Source organism: Dicentrarchus labrax, unplaced genomic scaffold (genome assembly GCF_905237075.1).
Source record: "Dicentrarchus labrax unplaced genomic scaffold, dlabrax2021, whole genome shotgun sequence".
NCBI lineage: Eukaryota > Metazoa > Chordata > Actinopteri > Moronidae > Dicentrarchus > Dicentrarchus labrax.
In genome coordinates, this window is record NW_026136722.1 from 4,059,301 (window position 1) to 4,072,500 (window position 13,200).

General features: G+C 44.7%; 1 protein-coding gene and 1 long non-coding RNA gene across 5 annotated transcripts in view; one reads left to right on the forward strand and one right to left on the reverse strand.

Moving 5' to 3' along the window:
- Positions 1-2,693: 2,693 nt before the first annotated feature.
- On the reverse strand, positions 2,694-3,610 carry LOC127356351 (uncharacterized). Its single transcript, XR_007881974.1, has 2 exons — positions 3,292-3,610; positions 2,694-3,203 (listed from the first exon to the last, which is right to left on the reverse strand). It is a non-coding gene; the product is annotated as an uncharacterized LOC127356351 (long non-coding RNA).
- A 1,389-nt stretch (positions 3,611-4,999) lies between these two features.
- The window catches only part of tnrc18 (trinucleotide repeat containing 18), a 47,376-nt gene continuing 39,175 nt past the window's right edge, over positions 5,000-13,200 (forward strand). For 2 of the 4 annotated variants that reach the window (XM_051386805.1, XM_051386806.1), the window contains exons 1-2: positions 5,000-5,184; positions 6,903-7,246. In XM_051386805.1, coding sequence (XP_051242765.1) covers positions 7,039-7,246 — 208 coding nt within the window. In that variant the 5' untranslated portion in view covers positions 5,000-5,184; positions 6,903-7,038. The remainder of the gene's footprint in view (positions 5,185-6,902; positions 7,247-13,200) is intronic. The other 2 variants (XM_051386803.1, XM_051386804.1) reach the window with 1 other exon arrangement.

Consider the following 13,200-nt stretch of genomic DNA (forward strand, 5'->3'; position numbering starts at 1 on the left):
GAAGGTAATGCGCCCCCTGTGCACACATATCCCTGAGAATGTTATTGTATTTGATTGACTGACAGCAGATGTAAAGTGTTGTTTCTGACTGACAGCAGGCTTCAGAAACTGGCCATTTGTCTCATTTTTATTCTGGGCACCGCGTTGTTTTCCTCTTTGTTTTGTTGTTTTTACATATCTCAATCAAATGTATCCACCTTCCACATCTCTGAATTGGAATAAGAGGTTGCTGAGAGAAAGGCAGTGTCAGGGGGTGTAAAGAGGCGCAGAGACCCCCCGCAGGCATGTTCTATTTCTTTTTAATTTTTCTTGAGGTTTCAGTGGCTCTGACACATCACCACTATACATTTACGCAGCAGGAGACGTTTCTGTTGCATCGATGTTTCTTTACGGTTGTGGCGAGGTTTGGTGGCTTTTCTCAAGAAAAAAAACCCTCAACGACTTCACAGAGCTCTTACCACATGACTCTGGAACAGGCACCAAAAATACACACCGTGTGCATTGCAGGGCTTGCTCGAGCACCCTGCATGCACGTTTGACACCCCCCCTCCCTTCCCACCACACACACACACACATCCCCCATCTTGTTTTGAAGCAGTGGCAGATGGGAATCACTTTGCTTTGACTTCCATGCGTGTCCTTCTCTTGGTAGCGATTTCCAGAAATAAGTGTGTTTACTTGATTTAAATCAAATTCAAACTGCAGGCTGTGTTTTAATGATTTGTTTGACACGGACACACACACACACACACACACACACACACACACACACCAGTTTCCATGAATATAGCACATGTGAATCGGTGGCTCAGTCCTGCTGAATTATATATGTAGTATACGGCAACTGCGTATTTGCATGCACGTAACTATATTTGCACTTCAGCATGCAATCATCCCAATGCAGCTCGTTTTATTGAAACTAAGCAGTGATGCTGAAAAGTGAACAGCAACATCCAATTACAAAATCATGAAAACTATATAGGAATATTTATGACCGTCAGGGTGCACGAGGCCGACTGTTTGTCCTCGAGCAGAAAGCTCTTCACCCTCCTCCTCCTCCTCCTCTCCTCGTCCACCATAAAACCCTGCAAGGCACTGTGCTGATTGGCAGGTTCCCCATGAGAGCTGTATGTGCTATATGTGTGTGCGCGCTTCAAGTGGAGGGGGTGGTTGTGTGTGGTGATGTCAGTCACACACTGTTTATTGTGTGTGTTTGTCTGTGTATGCATGTTTGTTTCATTCCACCGGGAAACATGACAGTGCAATTAGCCTTCCTCGCAGTCACGTTGAGGAAGTGTCTTGCTGCAGTGCAGTAGCAGCAGTAAGGATACAGTAGCCGTGCAGAGCGTGAGACAAGGTATGATGAATGATTTAGCCCTTTGGCCACGCAGGCACTCTGTGAGAGTGAGGGAGCGGACTGGGATCGGGAGGGGCCGCATTAAATATCCGGACTGTTCCATTCATGCAATATTATAAATATGTTTTTCATTCATTTCATTACATTATTCGGGTTTTATTAGCACCCCCCAGTAAAGTGGAGTGATGTTGTTGAAAGGGTGGGTGCTTATACAGGAGGACATCTTTCTGTGTTTATTTATTTATGTATTTTTTTTTCCAGAGAGGAGTGAACCCCCAGCTGAATTAATCAATGCTGCCTCTGTGCTCCGTCCCCTGTGGGTTAATGCAGCCACACCGCCGGGGTGGGGGGGATCAGATAGTCTGGGCGCCAAATCAAATCATTTACCTGATCCTTCAACTGATAGGACAAAATTACCCCCCCCCCAACAGTGATATTTGGAAAATCGAGCGGCTAAAGGTTGATGTGAGATATGGTGTCCAAGGCAAACGATAAGAGGCAAACAACGAGGGGAAGAAAGAAAAACACAACTAGTCTAAGAGTGGGGGGTAACAGATGTTCTCCTTCTGTAATCTTTGTTCCGCAGAATAAAAAACGATGTTAGCGGAATGAAAAATTGTGCTGTGGTATTATATTGACTCAGCAGCGCTTTAGGCTATAAATCATGGTTTTCAGTACTTTTCCACTGCAGCCCCACATAGAGGACGGGCTCGGAGCTTTTAAGTTGGACCATCCTCAAAGAACCCAGTTGGTGTATATAGGCTATTAAAAAAACATAATCTACCAAATGGTCCCATCTGCTCCTGCAGTAAGGCATCACGGGGATAAGCCTAACCTAGAAATAATAGTCTGTGTTATTACCATCAAATGATGAAGGTGAGAGCTTGAACATAAACCACATAATGTTCTGAGTGTTGGCTGGTGGTTGTTCTCCGGGTTTAGTGTGTAAGTATCCTTAATAAAGGATTCTGGATGTGTCTTCATTGGGTTATTTTGGTTGGATGGATTTAGTTGCACAAAAATGCACAGATATATAATATATATTAATAAACACTAACTCAGGTTATAATAATTTAGGATGGTCACACAGTAAATGACTTTAGTCTGTGGTGAACTAGTGAATGAAGTTACAGTTGAATTTAACCCGTGCGTAAAATTCTGCATTTGTGGATGGGACATAGTCCTATATATTGTTTAATAATTTATCGTTATTATCGAAATCTCAATATGGCCAAGTGCAATAATCAATATAAAATATGTGACAAAACAGGATTATAATGAAGTACTGTATCTCCGGATTTAAGAAAACGTGTTTGTTTGGTAAAGAAAAAAAATGTCACATGATCATGATTTTAATAGATTTCTTGGGGGGGTGAAAATCCAATTAGTGATGCAAAAATGATCATTCCCATATAATCGTGAATCACAATATCTGTCAAAATAATCTGTGTCATAAAAATTTATGAATGCCACCACGACGCTCCACTGCCCATACAGCGGACAAACCCACCTCAAAAGGGGCGATAACCCCCCGCGAACGCCGCGGCATTTGACAAGAAAAACAACAACGAGAAGATGAAACCTGCCTCCTGCACGCAGGGTGAAAAGACGGCAACAATGGGGGCCTAATCTAAAGGCATTGTCTGAATTCCCAGTCGGAGCGATTTGGAGAACAAAGGCCGGCTTGGTCCCCTCGGACGGGCCCGGGACGGGACATCACTCTGATCTCCGCCTGGTAATTCCCTCCCCGGGTCCCGTCCGGGATGACAGGCGCTGCGAACAGACAGGTCAGCGGGGTGAGGGCTGTCGCGGAGCGGCCTCTTCGTTTTTGCTCCGCTCGGCGGTGCTGAGGTCGTCGTAAAAAATACGAAATAAATACAATGGGTTAAAAAAAAACACCGAGGTGTGACAAACCGAGGGTACCGTGGCCTCACCGGACAGCCACACAAGCGGACCCATGTCTCCGCAGCATGCGTCCGGAGCTGCAGCGGAGGACGGACCGACTGTCTCCTCTCCTGCAGCGGGTTTGTCTCCGCTGTAGCGCTTTACTTTCCCCTACCGGAGGGTCGCCTTGAAACCGGCGCACCGCGAGGAGGAGGGACCGGAGAAGTGGGAGAGGGGGTGACATGGGGCAGCTTGAAACCGCCTCAGATTTTTTTAATCAACATTTTTTGCAACTATGTAACGCGGAGCGGGTTACCTCAAAGGAAATGTACGGATCATAAAAATCCGCGAGAGTCAGACAGTACTGTGCACGAGGTCATGTGAGAGGGGTAAAGGTCGACCACCCCCACTTTCTAAATTTTAGCATAATGGCACTAAACGAGCACGCCACTTTTTCTCCTCTTCTAATGCAAATGTGTGTGTGTGTGTGTGTGTGTGTGTCCGCGCTAAGACTCGACGCAGATTAAACACAGGGAGACATCCAGCGTTGCTTCACCTATACAGTCCTTGTTTTGGTGCATTTGCATACTGAAAGCCGGCCATTATTCCTCGGTGAGGACTGGTGTGGGCAATCTAAACTGTTATGAAGGCGACAACAATGATAAGTCTCGCTTTCCCTGGCTGATATGATAAAGGTCCAGGATGCCACTGACCAACCTGCCTGCACAGCCGCCATATATTGCTGCCCCAGATCGGAGGGCCTAACAATAATATATATACATACAATTACATTTAACGGTGTGGCATTAACAAAATACTTTTACATACATAACTATAGACTATATTATCTCTCTCTCTCTCTCTCTCTCTCTCGCTATATATATCTTCACTTTGTACACATGATGCACATGAAGTGCTAACAAACTTTATTTTATAAAAAAAAATATTATTATTGTGTAGCCTTCTTCTCAGCCTGCACTGGAGACTGTGGTGAGTGCATGGACACCTCGGTCGGTTGTCAGACCTAAACTTCATGCCAATCTATATTTTTTGGCTCATTTTTCATTTTCCTGTAACCATATATCAAGAATGATGAGCCTATTATGGTTTGGTTTGTCCATGGGGAAAGCAACGCCCAAATTATGGTCGCTCAAATGAAATTGAATAATTCAATTAGAATTAATTGATTGCCATCTCATGTTTTGATTTTCAGTTTGCATTCAGGCACATTTCTTTCCCTTTGGCAGAGGTATTTGGGTGTAATAGAAAGGTAATTTACCGAGTTAAGTAATAATCTGCCGCTTCCTAGTGAGAAAAAGGTAACTAAATAAATAAAATAAATAAAAAAACGAGTGCAATATCTTAAACAACGCCCCTCCACTTTCAGCTTCCCAATCTTTGAGCGTCTATTATAACCAGCGTGGAAATGGGTGGTGGTGGTGGGCTGGTTGGGGGGAGGTCGCCTTGAAACTGGCCCCCACCACCACCGTCCCTACTAAAAACAGAAACCCACTGCTTGTTTTGATCACTCTGTCTTGAAGGGAGAGGGGACCTTGAAACGGCTCAACCTCCTTGCTCCATAATTGGTTTTATAGTGCTGGCGAGCGGCCAGTGTTTTTTTTTTTTTTTTATACACTGGGACTTTGATTGACACGTCGCGCAGCCAATCAGGTTGGAGTGGCTGTGTGAAACGTAAAGGGTGGCTGGGGTTGGGTGGTAGCGAGAGAGATGGGCGGGGCTTGCAAAACAATGCTGTGTTTCATTGCTGAGGAGTTTACGGACGCGTCAGGGGCTGTCTCTCTCTCCCCCCAGTTATCCCCCAGTTTACCTTCGGACGAGCCTGTAATGGACTACTCCAGTTCTCCCAGCAACCTGGACGGATTTTGAGAAACGTTTGCATTTTTAGCTCCTTCCCCCCCCCACTTCATATTTTCCACATTCAAGTAAGCGGTCGGCATGTTTTTTTTTTTTTCTTGTTTTAGTTGTTTCTTCTCTCTCCAGCTTAAGTGTCAGTTCTCGGTGTTTTTAAAAAGATAAATATGTTCTGTAAATGTGTGTGAAAAGGGCGCGGAGGTTACTGCGTGCGACATTTTGGATTTTTTAGTTGCTTGCTGTCGGTGTGAAAAGGCCACTTTTGGAGACGTTTCCGCCGAGAAAGTTTTGTGTGTCGTTAATGGAACCGTGAAAAGTTTGAAACGTGGCTGAAATGCAGCGCTTCTCCGCTGCCGTGCCCGCATGGATCACAGCGGACAAAAAGGATACAATATAACCAACCTCCCCGGCGGGTTTCTGGGGGCTTAGAGGCTACATTTGGGTCTGCTGGTGGATTTTTTCTGAACCGGGAGGGGGGAAAAAAAGGTTTATTGTGATTTCTGAACGAGCCATTCTTCAGATCCCGCCCGCCTGGATATCACGAGTCATTGCCGTAATGTGTTTGCTTGCAGCCCTTTTTGAAGGTTAACTCGACTTTCGTCCTGTTTTTAAACTTAAATTCACACAGCTTACAGTCGTTTAAAGGCTGTTTATTTTTGGGTTAGTGTGTAAATAAAATGTTTGTGTTCCACAAGACATCAACGCGTCTCCTTGTTGCCTGCGGATAAAGTCGCTGTTGCTTGTTGTTGTTCCCCTTAAAGTAACTTTTATTCTATTTTTATGTGTTTGAATATCACGCACACATACATCCGAGCAGATTGTGTTTCATAATCTGTTTTTCCAGAATGATTAAAATCGACCTTTAACAGATTAAAAACGCTTTGCTTGAGTCGAGACTGATTAAAACTGAATATCCGTCGATTTTATGGTGTAAAACACAGTGATATATTTTAATACCAGCTCAAAACTTGGGTCCGGGTGGTAAACCGACGATAATGTGTGTATCAAATTAGGGTTTTAGTTTTTAAACAGTGGCCTGAAGTGTTTACGGGTTGGGTTTTGATTTCTTTCCTTGGGCAGCACCCATGTCCAATTGCGAAGTAGCCCGGGCTAAATTCGCATCTGTGGGCAACAAAACACCGCTAACCCCGCTGATGAATGATGCAGGCTTTTGCGACCTTATTTATTTTTAACCCCTTTGAAATTTATATTTGATGCGCCTCCAGTATTTATGGTGTATTGGTTTACAGGGGCGACTCGGCCCATAGCCTACATTTCTGGTTTACGGGTTAGGAATAAAAAAAATTTAAAAAAGCAGCTGGGTTAATCGGAAAAGATGGAATAGGTTATCAAAATTTGACCGTACGCGTTTCCATCGCGGGATCTGGGTGTTTTTCATGGCCGGGGCAGAGCAGCTGGCCGCCCCATCTCTTGGCTGTGTTTCCCTGGGAAGCGGAGCCCCGGAGCGGCTGCCTGCTCGCCGTGCGGTGGGGGTGGAGTGCTGCTAGTCCGCTCAAACAGTAGATGTTAATATTGTAGATATATTTTAAAGCTGCGTGGAAACCCGCAGTTAGGATACACCAGGAGCAACTCATCTGATCTTTCTGTCGACCAGCTAATATTCAACGTTTAGTTTTTGAAGTGGTTTTCCAAACTGCGTCATTGCACGTATGGACCGCCTGTTCGCTGGAAAGAGGGAGAAATCCGAAAACTACCATTTCCCAACAGTTTGCTCAGTGTGCCATTTAGATTGTATATCAAGCGATTTTTCTCTTGTTGTATTTTATAGGTCAGCAGGATGGCTGAGAAGGAGCCCGAATCGCCTGGAAAACTAAAGACATTATTATAGCCAGAATTGGCTTTTTCGGAATAGGGGGCCTATCCGAACAGACTATTTCTTTTCACAACTTTTCCCTCTGTGGATAATGGATGGCAGAGATTTTGGACCTCCCCGATCCGTTCATTTACCACCTCCGTTGTTGGCGGGGCTCGCAATGGAGTCTCACCGACTCGGAGCAGCAGCAGCAGCCGGGAGGATCCCTCCCTCGCCCGGTCACTTAGGCGCGAGTCATCCGCCGCCTCTCCACTCTGGAAAATTCTTGCCATCGGCCATTAACCTACATCCACACCACAGTAAGTAGGCTACATGGCGTTATACTGTTTAAATGCTGCAATGTGACTGTCCTCCACTAAAAGCACAACCCTAAAATAATCAAATATTAACTTGAACTATCGCTGCGCAAAAATGCGCACAGATTGTGGATGCCCGTGGCAGCATGTACGGTCATCCCTTGGACGTTGCTACGGTGTTCTGTGAGAAATGAACCCAGATGTAGATTTCATAAGGAGGAGTGGCTGTTATAAACCTGTGACAAGTTTCAGATGTGAAAGTATGGGGTCGTGTTAAGGATTCCCAGCCTTTGCGATGGGCAACGCATTAGCGGAAAATTACTTGGCAGTTTGTAACACACACACACACTCACACACAAACACACAGCAGCGGGTGTTGTTGCAGCACTATGCAGGTCAGGGTGCAATGGTCTTGGATTGCATGTGGATCATTACACCGTCATTGCTGTGAGAACAGATGCAGTTTATGTGTGCGTGTTTGGGAGAGTGGGGGTGGTAAAGTTTTGACCTAAAAGGGATGATAGACCACTTCTTGCCCTGTTCAGGGAATTTGCTGGAGTGTTAGTGTGAGTGAGGACTGGCTGTGGTTCAGTCTCTAGTATTTGGAGTAAAAGCCACTGTCCTGGAACATTTGGCAAATTGCTGATGCTGCTTTTTTCCCTGCATTTGTACCAATTCTGTTGGACATCCCCTGCTGCTGCTTCAAGTAGGCATTGGGGGAACTGTGTGAGAGGGAAGAGAGAGAGTGTGTTTACTTCAGTGAGCAAATGTTGGGTGGAAATTGGATGGTTTTGATGTCTTTGACCATTAAGGAGAAGGTGTGGTATGAACCAGACAGAGGCTCTTTAATGTGAACCCCCATGTGTTTGTTTACTTCACGTAGGGGTGTGTAAGTGTTCCTGCATTCTACTGTATATGTTATTCCCCGCTGAGCAAGTCATTTTCATTTTACTTTCACTGCCTGCTCAGTGATATCTGCTCTTACTATTGGTAATGGAAGCTTTGAAATAACACAGTGCAAAAAAAGATAACATTGCATGTTTGCATACAGTTTTGTGGTCAGTCAAAGGGAAAGTCAGGGCTCTGTCATCTGGGTTCAAACCAAATGGTGTGTGTGTAGGAAACCTAGGTCTGCCGTGTCTTTTGGAAAATGGAAAGTCTGACAAACGCTCTCATCGAGTTACTTACATCCCCCTGAAGTCATGTAGCTGCAGACAGAGATACAATTACAGTTCCTCTGGTTTCTTTTCATAGGTAAACCCCGGAGATAATAATATTCAGTTTAGCTGTGTTCCCCCCGTCCTTATCGCTGAGCGTGGTTTCAGTGCAGCACTTGTCATTTGGAGCGCAAGGTACTAGAGGTCTAGTAAAGTAAGGCAGTGCACCCAGGGCAGGGCTCTGAAGCGTTAATTTGACACACCGACAGAGCCCACACACTCCACTCACACACATGCACAAGAGAAGCTGTCAGAGATGAAATCAACTCGCAGCGGGGAGTGTGAGGATGATTGACGGGTGTATCGCGGAAAAGAGATGTGCCAGGGCGCATTTTATTGCAGCTAGTTGAACTGATTTTGCAGCTCTGGGACAACAGGGGAATGTTTTCAGGTGAAATGATCAGACGTGTGGATTTACTGTAAGCCGTGCAAATATAATTTCTCTGTGAAATGTGTCTTTTGTAGCAGCAGTAGCAGTGTACTTCAGTTTGGATGATGTCCCCGCCTGTGGCTCTGAAATGAGCTGAAAACTGCTTGCGGGGTGTGTGTGTGTGTAAGAGAGAGAGTGAGAGAGAGAGAGAGAGAGAGAGAGTGCGACTTGCTTGTGTGGAACAACTTGATGTGTAACCAGGGGGGTTTCTGAAGTGGAATTGACCCAACCACTGTTCCAGCCCAGATTGGCAGTTTAAACACTCCTTTAAATCGGGATGCATTTTATTCTGCCCACACATTGACCTTCTCACTCTCTGACTCTCATCTCCCCTACGCACACTCTCAACCTCCACCCACTAAAACACACCAATGTACGATGCAGGCCATTTAGCTTTACGGCACTCCTCAATATCAAATCCCCACACATCACTTTAGCCAACTGAGATCTCAGTCCCATGCTCGTAATAACACCACACAGCCTTGTTACACGATAATTACCCGGTAAACGCAAATGTTCATAATGTTCCTGTTTAATTGCAATAAACAGCATGAATCCGGTGCTCAAGGGCCCAGCATGCAATCAGAGGAGCCAAGGTCGCCCCGCTACTGATTTTGTTTACACATGTTTTGTGGAATTTGAGATGTTTTCTTTTGCGTCGTTGTTTTGGCCGACCTCGTGATAGCAGAGTTGACTGTTTATAGCTGCCTACACACCCTTATTTCCCAGGAGTCTCCCTTATTTTAGTTTAGTTTTCCACCTTACTTTATAGAGTGTCTCCCTTATGTTCACAGCTCAAGGTTGGCAGATGTGTGTATCTTAGCTGCACTGTGAAGCTGCAGATGGTTTGTTGCCATTTGTGCTGCTTGTACACTGCATCAAAAATAGGACCTCTGTAAAGACATTTCCATCAGCAAATCCTGCTTTATAACCCACAGAACCTGTTCCTATTCATTCACGCAGGTTATATCTAAACACGGTAAGGTTTTATAGTCTCTTGTTATTGATGTAAAATGGCTGTAAATGGTCCTCTGTCTACTGGAGGTCTGCCGAAAGCCTCCATAACCAGATTGAGGCCATCTGTCCTCCTCCCTCCCTCTCGCATCCCAGAGCAGCAGAGGTAGGACCTGCTGAAGTGTGACTGTACTGAGGAGGCCATACCCCAGAGACTCTACTGTTACAGCTGAAGGTTGACGTGGCTGCATATTATTTTATTGTGAAGGGTGTGTATGAAGAATCAAGATTATGCAGGTGGTGAAATAGAAGCCTTTTCCCATTTGAGCAAAATTTTTGGTGCTGTGTTTTGGTTTCACTGCATTTCCCAGAGATCACTTGATGATTAAACACCCCCTTTCAGTGATTTTTGACCAGCTGATTACTCAGTTTTGTTTGTTTAGAAGATCTGTTTTGCTGCAGCTGTAACGTAAAGCACATCACTTCTTGCACACCGGCGACTTTTTACCGGCTGTTGAGATCAGTAAAAATTGTAAAAGCGTACATAAACTGGGTTTAGGTTGTGTTATATCAATTGGCCATTGTTTTATGATCACTTTACCTGCATGAATGACCTTACAAGTTTAGGAGTACAGTTGAACAAATGCATGTTTAATGAGGTGAAAATGTCATTCAGGGCGGCGTCCCTCATCTGTGAGATTAAGGGATAACACGTCTGAACCAGCAACTTTTCTGCCCTTTTGTCTCTCTTACACACGCACACACGCACACACGCACACACTCACGCACACACGCACACACTCACTTTCTGTGTTCACTAGGGAGTAGCAAAAGATAGTGAGATGCAAAGGCAAATGTAGGTGTTGTGGTAGAGAAGGGAAGTGTATGGAGATGAAAACGGCAAAAAAAAAGGAAAAGGAGGTCTAAATAGGAACAATCCCTAAGGTGGAAAGCAGTGTTTTGGTTTCAAGTGTGTGTGTGTGTGTGTGTGTGTGTGTGTGTGTGTGTGTGTGTGTGTGTGTGTGTGTGTGTGTATGAGAGGACTGAGGTCTTGTGTATGGGAATGGGAGCATGTGATTGTGCTTAGTGCAGTTAGAGCTGGGGTTTCCCCCTGGGACTCTCTGCTGCAAGAGATTTATCCTGACCACAACACATTCATACACAGTTAGATAAATGTGGTAGCCCTTCAAATGTTCTCTCTTTTGGTCACACACACACACACACACACACACACACACACACACACACACACACACACAAAGTATAATTCACATAGCTTGCGGGGCAGGCCAGGGTTGTCTCGGCCGATACCAATTTGTCTTCCACGCCACTTGGCTAGTGTGTCTGTATACGTTAAAATTAATGTGGTGAGTGTGTGTTTATATGTATTCAAGACACAGACGTGTCTGTGTGTGTGTGTGTGTGTGAGCACGCGCAAGAAGATATGGCTCGGACACATCCCCTCTCAGATTAATTGAATCCTTCAGGAGAGAAAACAGGCTCCTTAAGAGAAGGCACAAGGCACTGCTGCCCCGCTACAATAAACCTGTCAGAGGCAGACAAACGACACACCGTCATAAACACACACAGACACAAACACACACATGACGCACACACATACACACAGCTGTCAAACATAAGAGTAATAGGCCGGTGTGTGTGTGAGAAAACGAGCGTGCCGTGGCATGTTGAAATACCCAAAGCATTAGCTAAGTCGTTCACTCTGCCAGAACCCTCCCTTTAACTCAAACAACACACAAAGGTCACTCACTGCGTTGTGTCTGTCTCTTTGGCTGCATGTTGAGTCTCTACGTGTCCCATTACATAAGGTTTATAATATTCCTCCAAACACTCTGCGTGCAAACTCAAAATGGGTAGTGACATGAAAGAGACACACAGGATTGACGTGTGAGAAGTCAAATTCGTCTATTTTTTTTACAATGTGCTTCAGCCAGTTGAGCCACCGAGACAACATGCACATTTGCCTATTTGTGACTTGACTTTTATTTTTTAAAGCATCGTTAGACTTTTAAATCATTAGCATCTAAACCTGAATGAATGACACACTCACCGTGTCCTTTTCTGTTGGTTTGGTCTCTGCACCAGCATCCCCAGGAACAGTCTTACTCAGAAATATACTGATAACATTCATCACCTATTTATTTGTTGAAAAGATTAGATAATTTCCTGTCAGTCAGCACCTCAGTGGTTTTTGAGTTTTTATGACAATCTTTAGTTGTAGATAACTGTTAAACTAAAAGTCGACCAACCCTGTGCTGCAGGCGTAGATGTAGTTGTCACTTGTTCTTGAATGTGTGTGTTTCATTTGATCTGCGTAACCATGCAACTGTGCATGCCATTCGGTCTGTGTGTCACACTGCACGATTGTGTGTGTGTGTGTGTGTGTGTGTGTGTGTGTGTGTGTGTGTGTTTGTCGGTGTGTGTTTGTCGGTGTGTGTGTGTGCGCGCGCCCCTGTTGTGTGTGTGTGTGTGTGTGTGTGTGTGTGTGTTTGTCGGTGTGTGTGTGTGTGTGTTTGTCGGTGTGTGTGTGTGTGTGCGCCCCTGTTGTGTGTGTGTGTGTGTGTGTGTGTGTTTCCATTTGCTGGTATCAAGGAGTATGACAAAATAACACCTGTCGTCTTCACAGGAGATTTGAGTGCACCAGCATGGCACAGCGAGGCTCAAACACGTATGAGGTGTGTTTCCATCCAACCTTCAGGGCACAAAATTTCCAAGAGTTGCAAGAATCCCCCCCCCACTAACTTTCTTTTCTATCGTTTGGTTGAGGTGAATAAATTGGTCATTGTGTCGCAGACTGCTCCTGTATTAGCTGATTTGAAATGAGATGAGGCTGAATTCCATTTAGCCGCTTCATTTTCGGGGTCCTGGTATTGTATGTGCTGTCATGTCTTACTGGGACACTTGAATATGATGGAGACACCATTGATGTTATTGTGCTAAATGTATGCTGTGAAAAAGGCCTGTTATAGTTTCAATTTCTGTTTTTTAATTAGATGATTAGTGATGCCGCTGTTTTACCACATTCCAGTTTCCCAGGTCAGTGCAGTTTTCACTTCCAGTTCCAGTTAATTATATCCAACTTTCCTGTGAATTAAACCAGAAGGCAGGTGATTGTTTTTCTCCGGACCACTGTCGACTTCTCTACATCTTACCAGCACCATGTTGTTCTGAAACACCAAAATCATAAATAATAAAAAAAAAAAAGAAAACTTTAGTGTTATCCAGCTTTAACACTGGACTACAACGTAAGCAATTTACCAAATACAAACATGTGATTTACTGGCTTTTACACTGGATGTCCCCAGTAGCAAAGATTGAGAAGTTTTGAGACATGT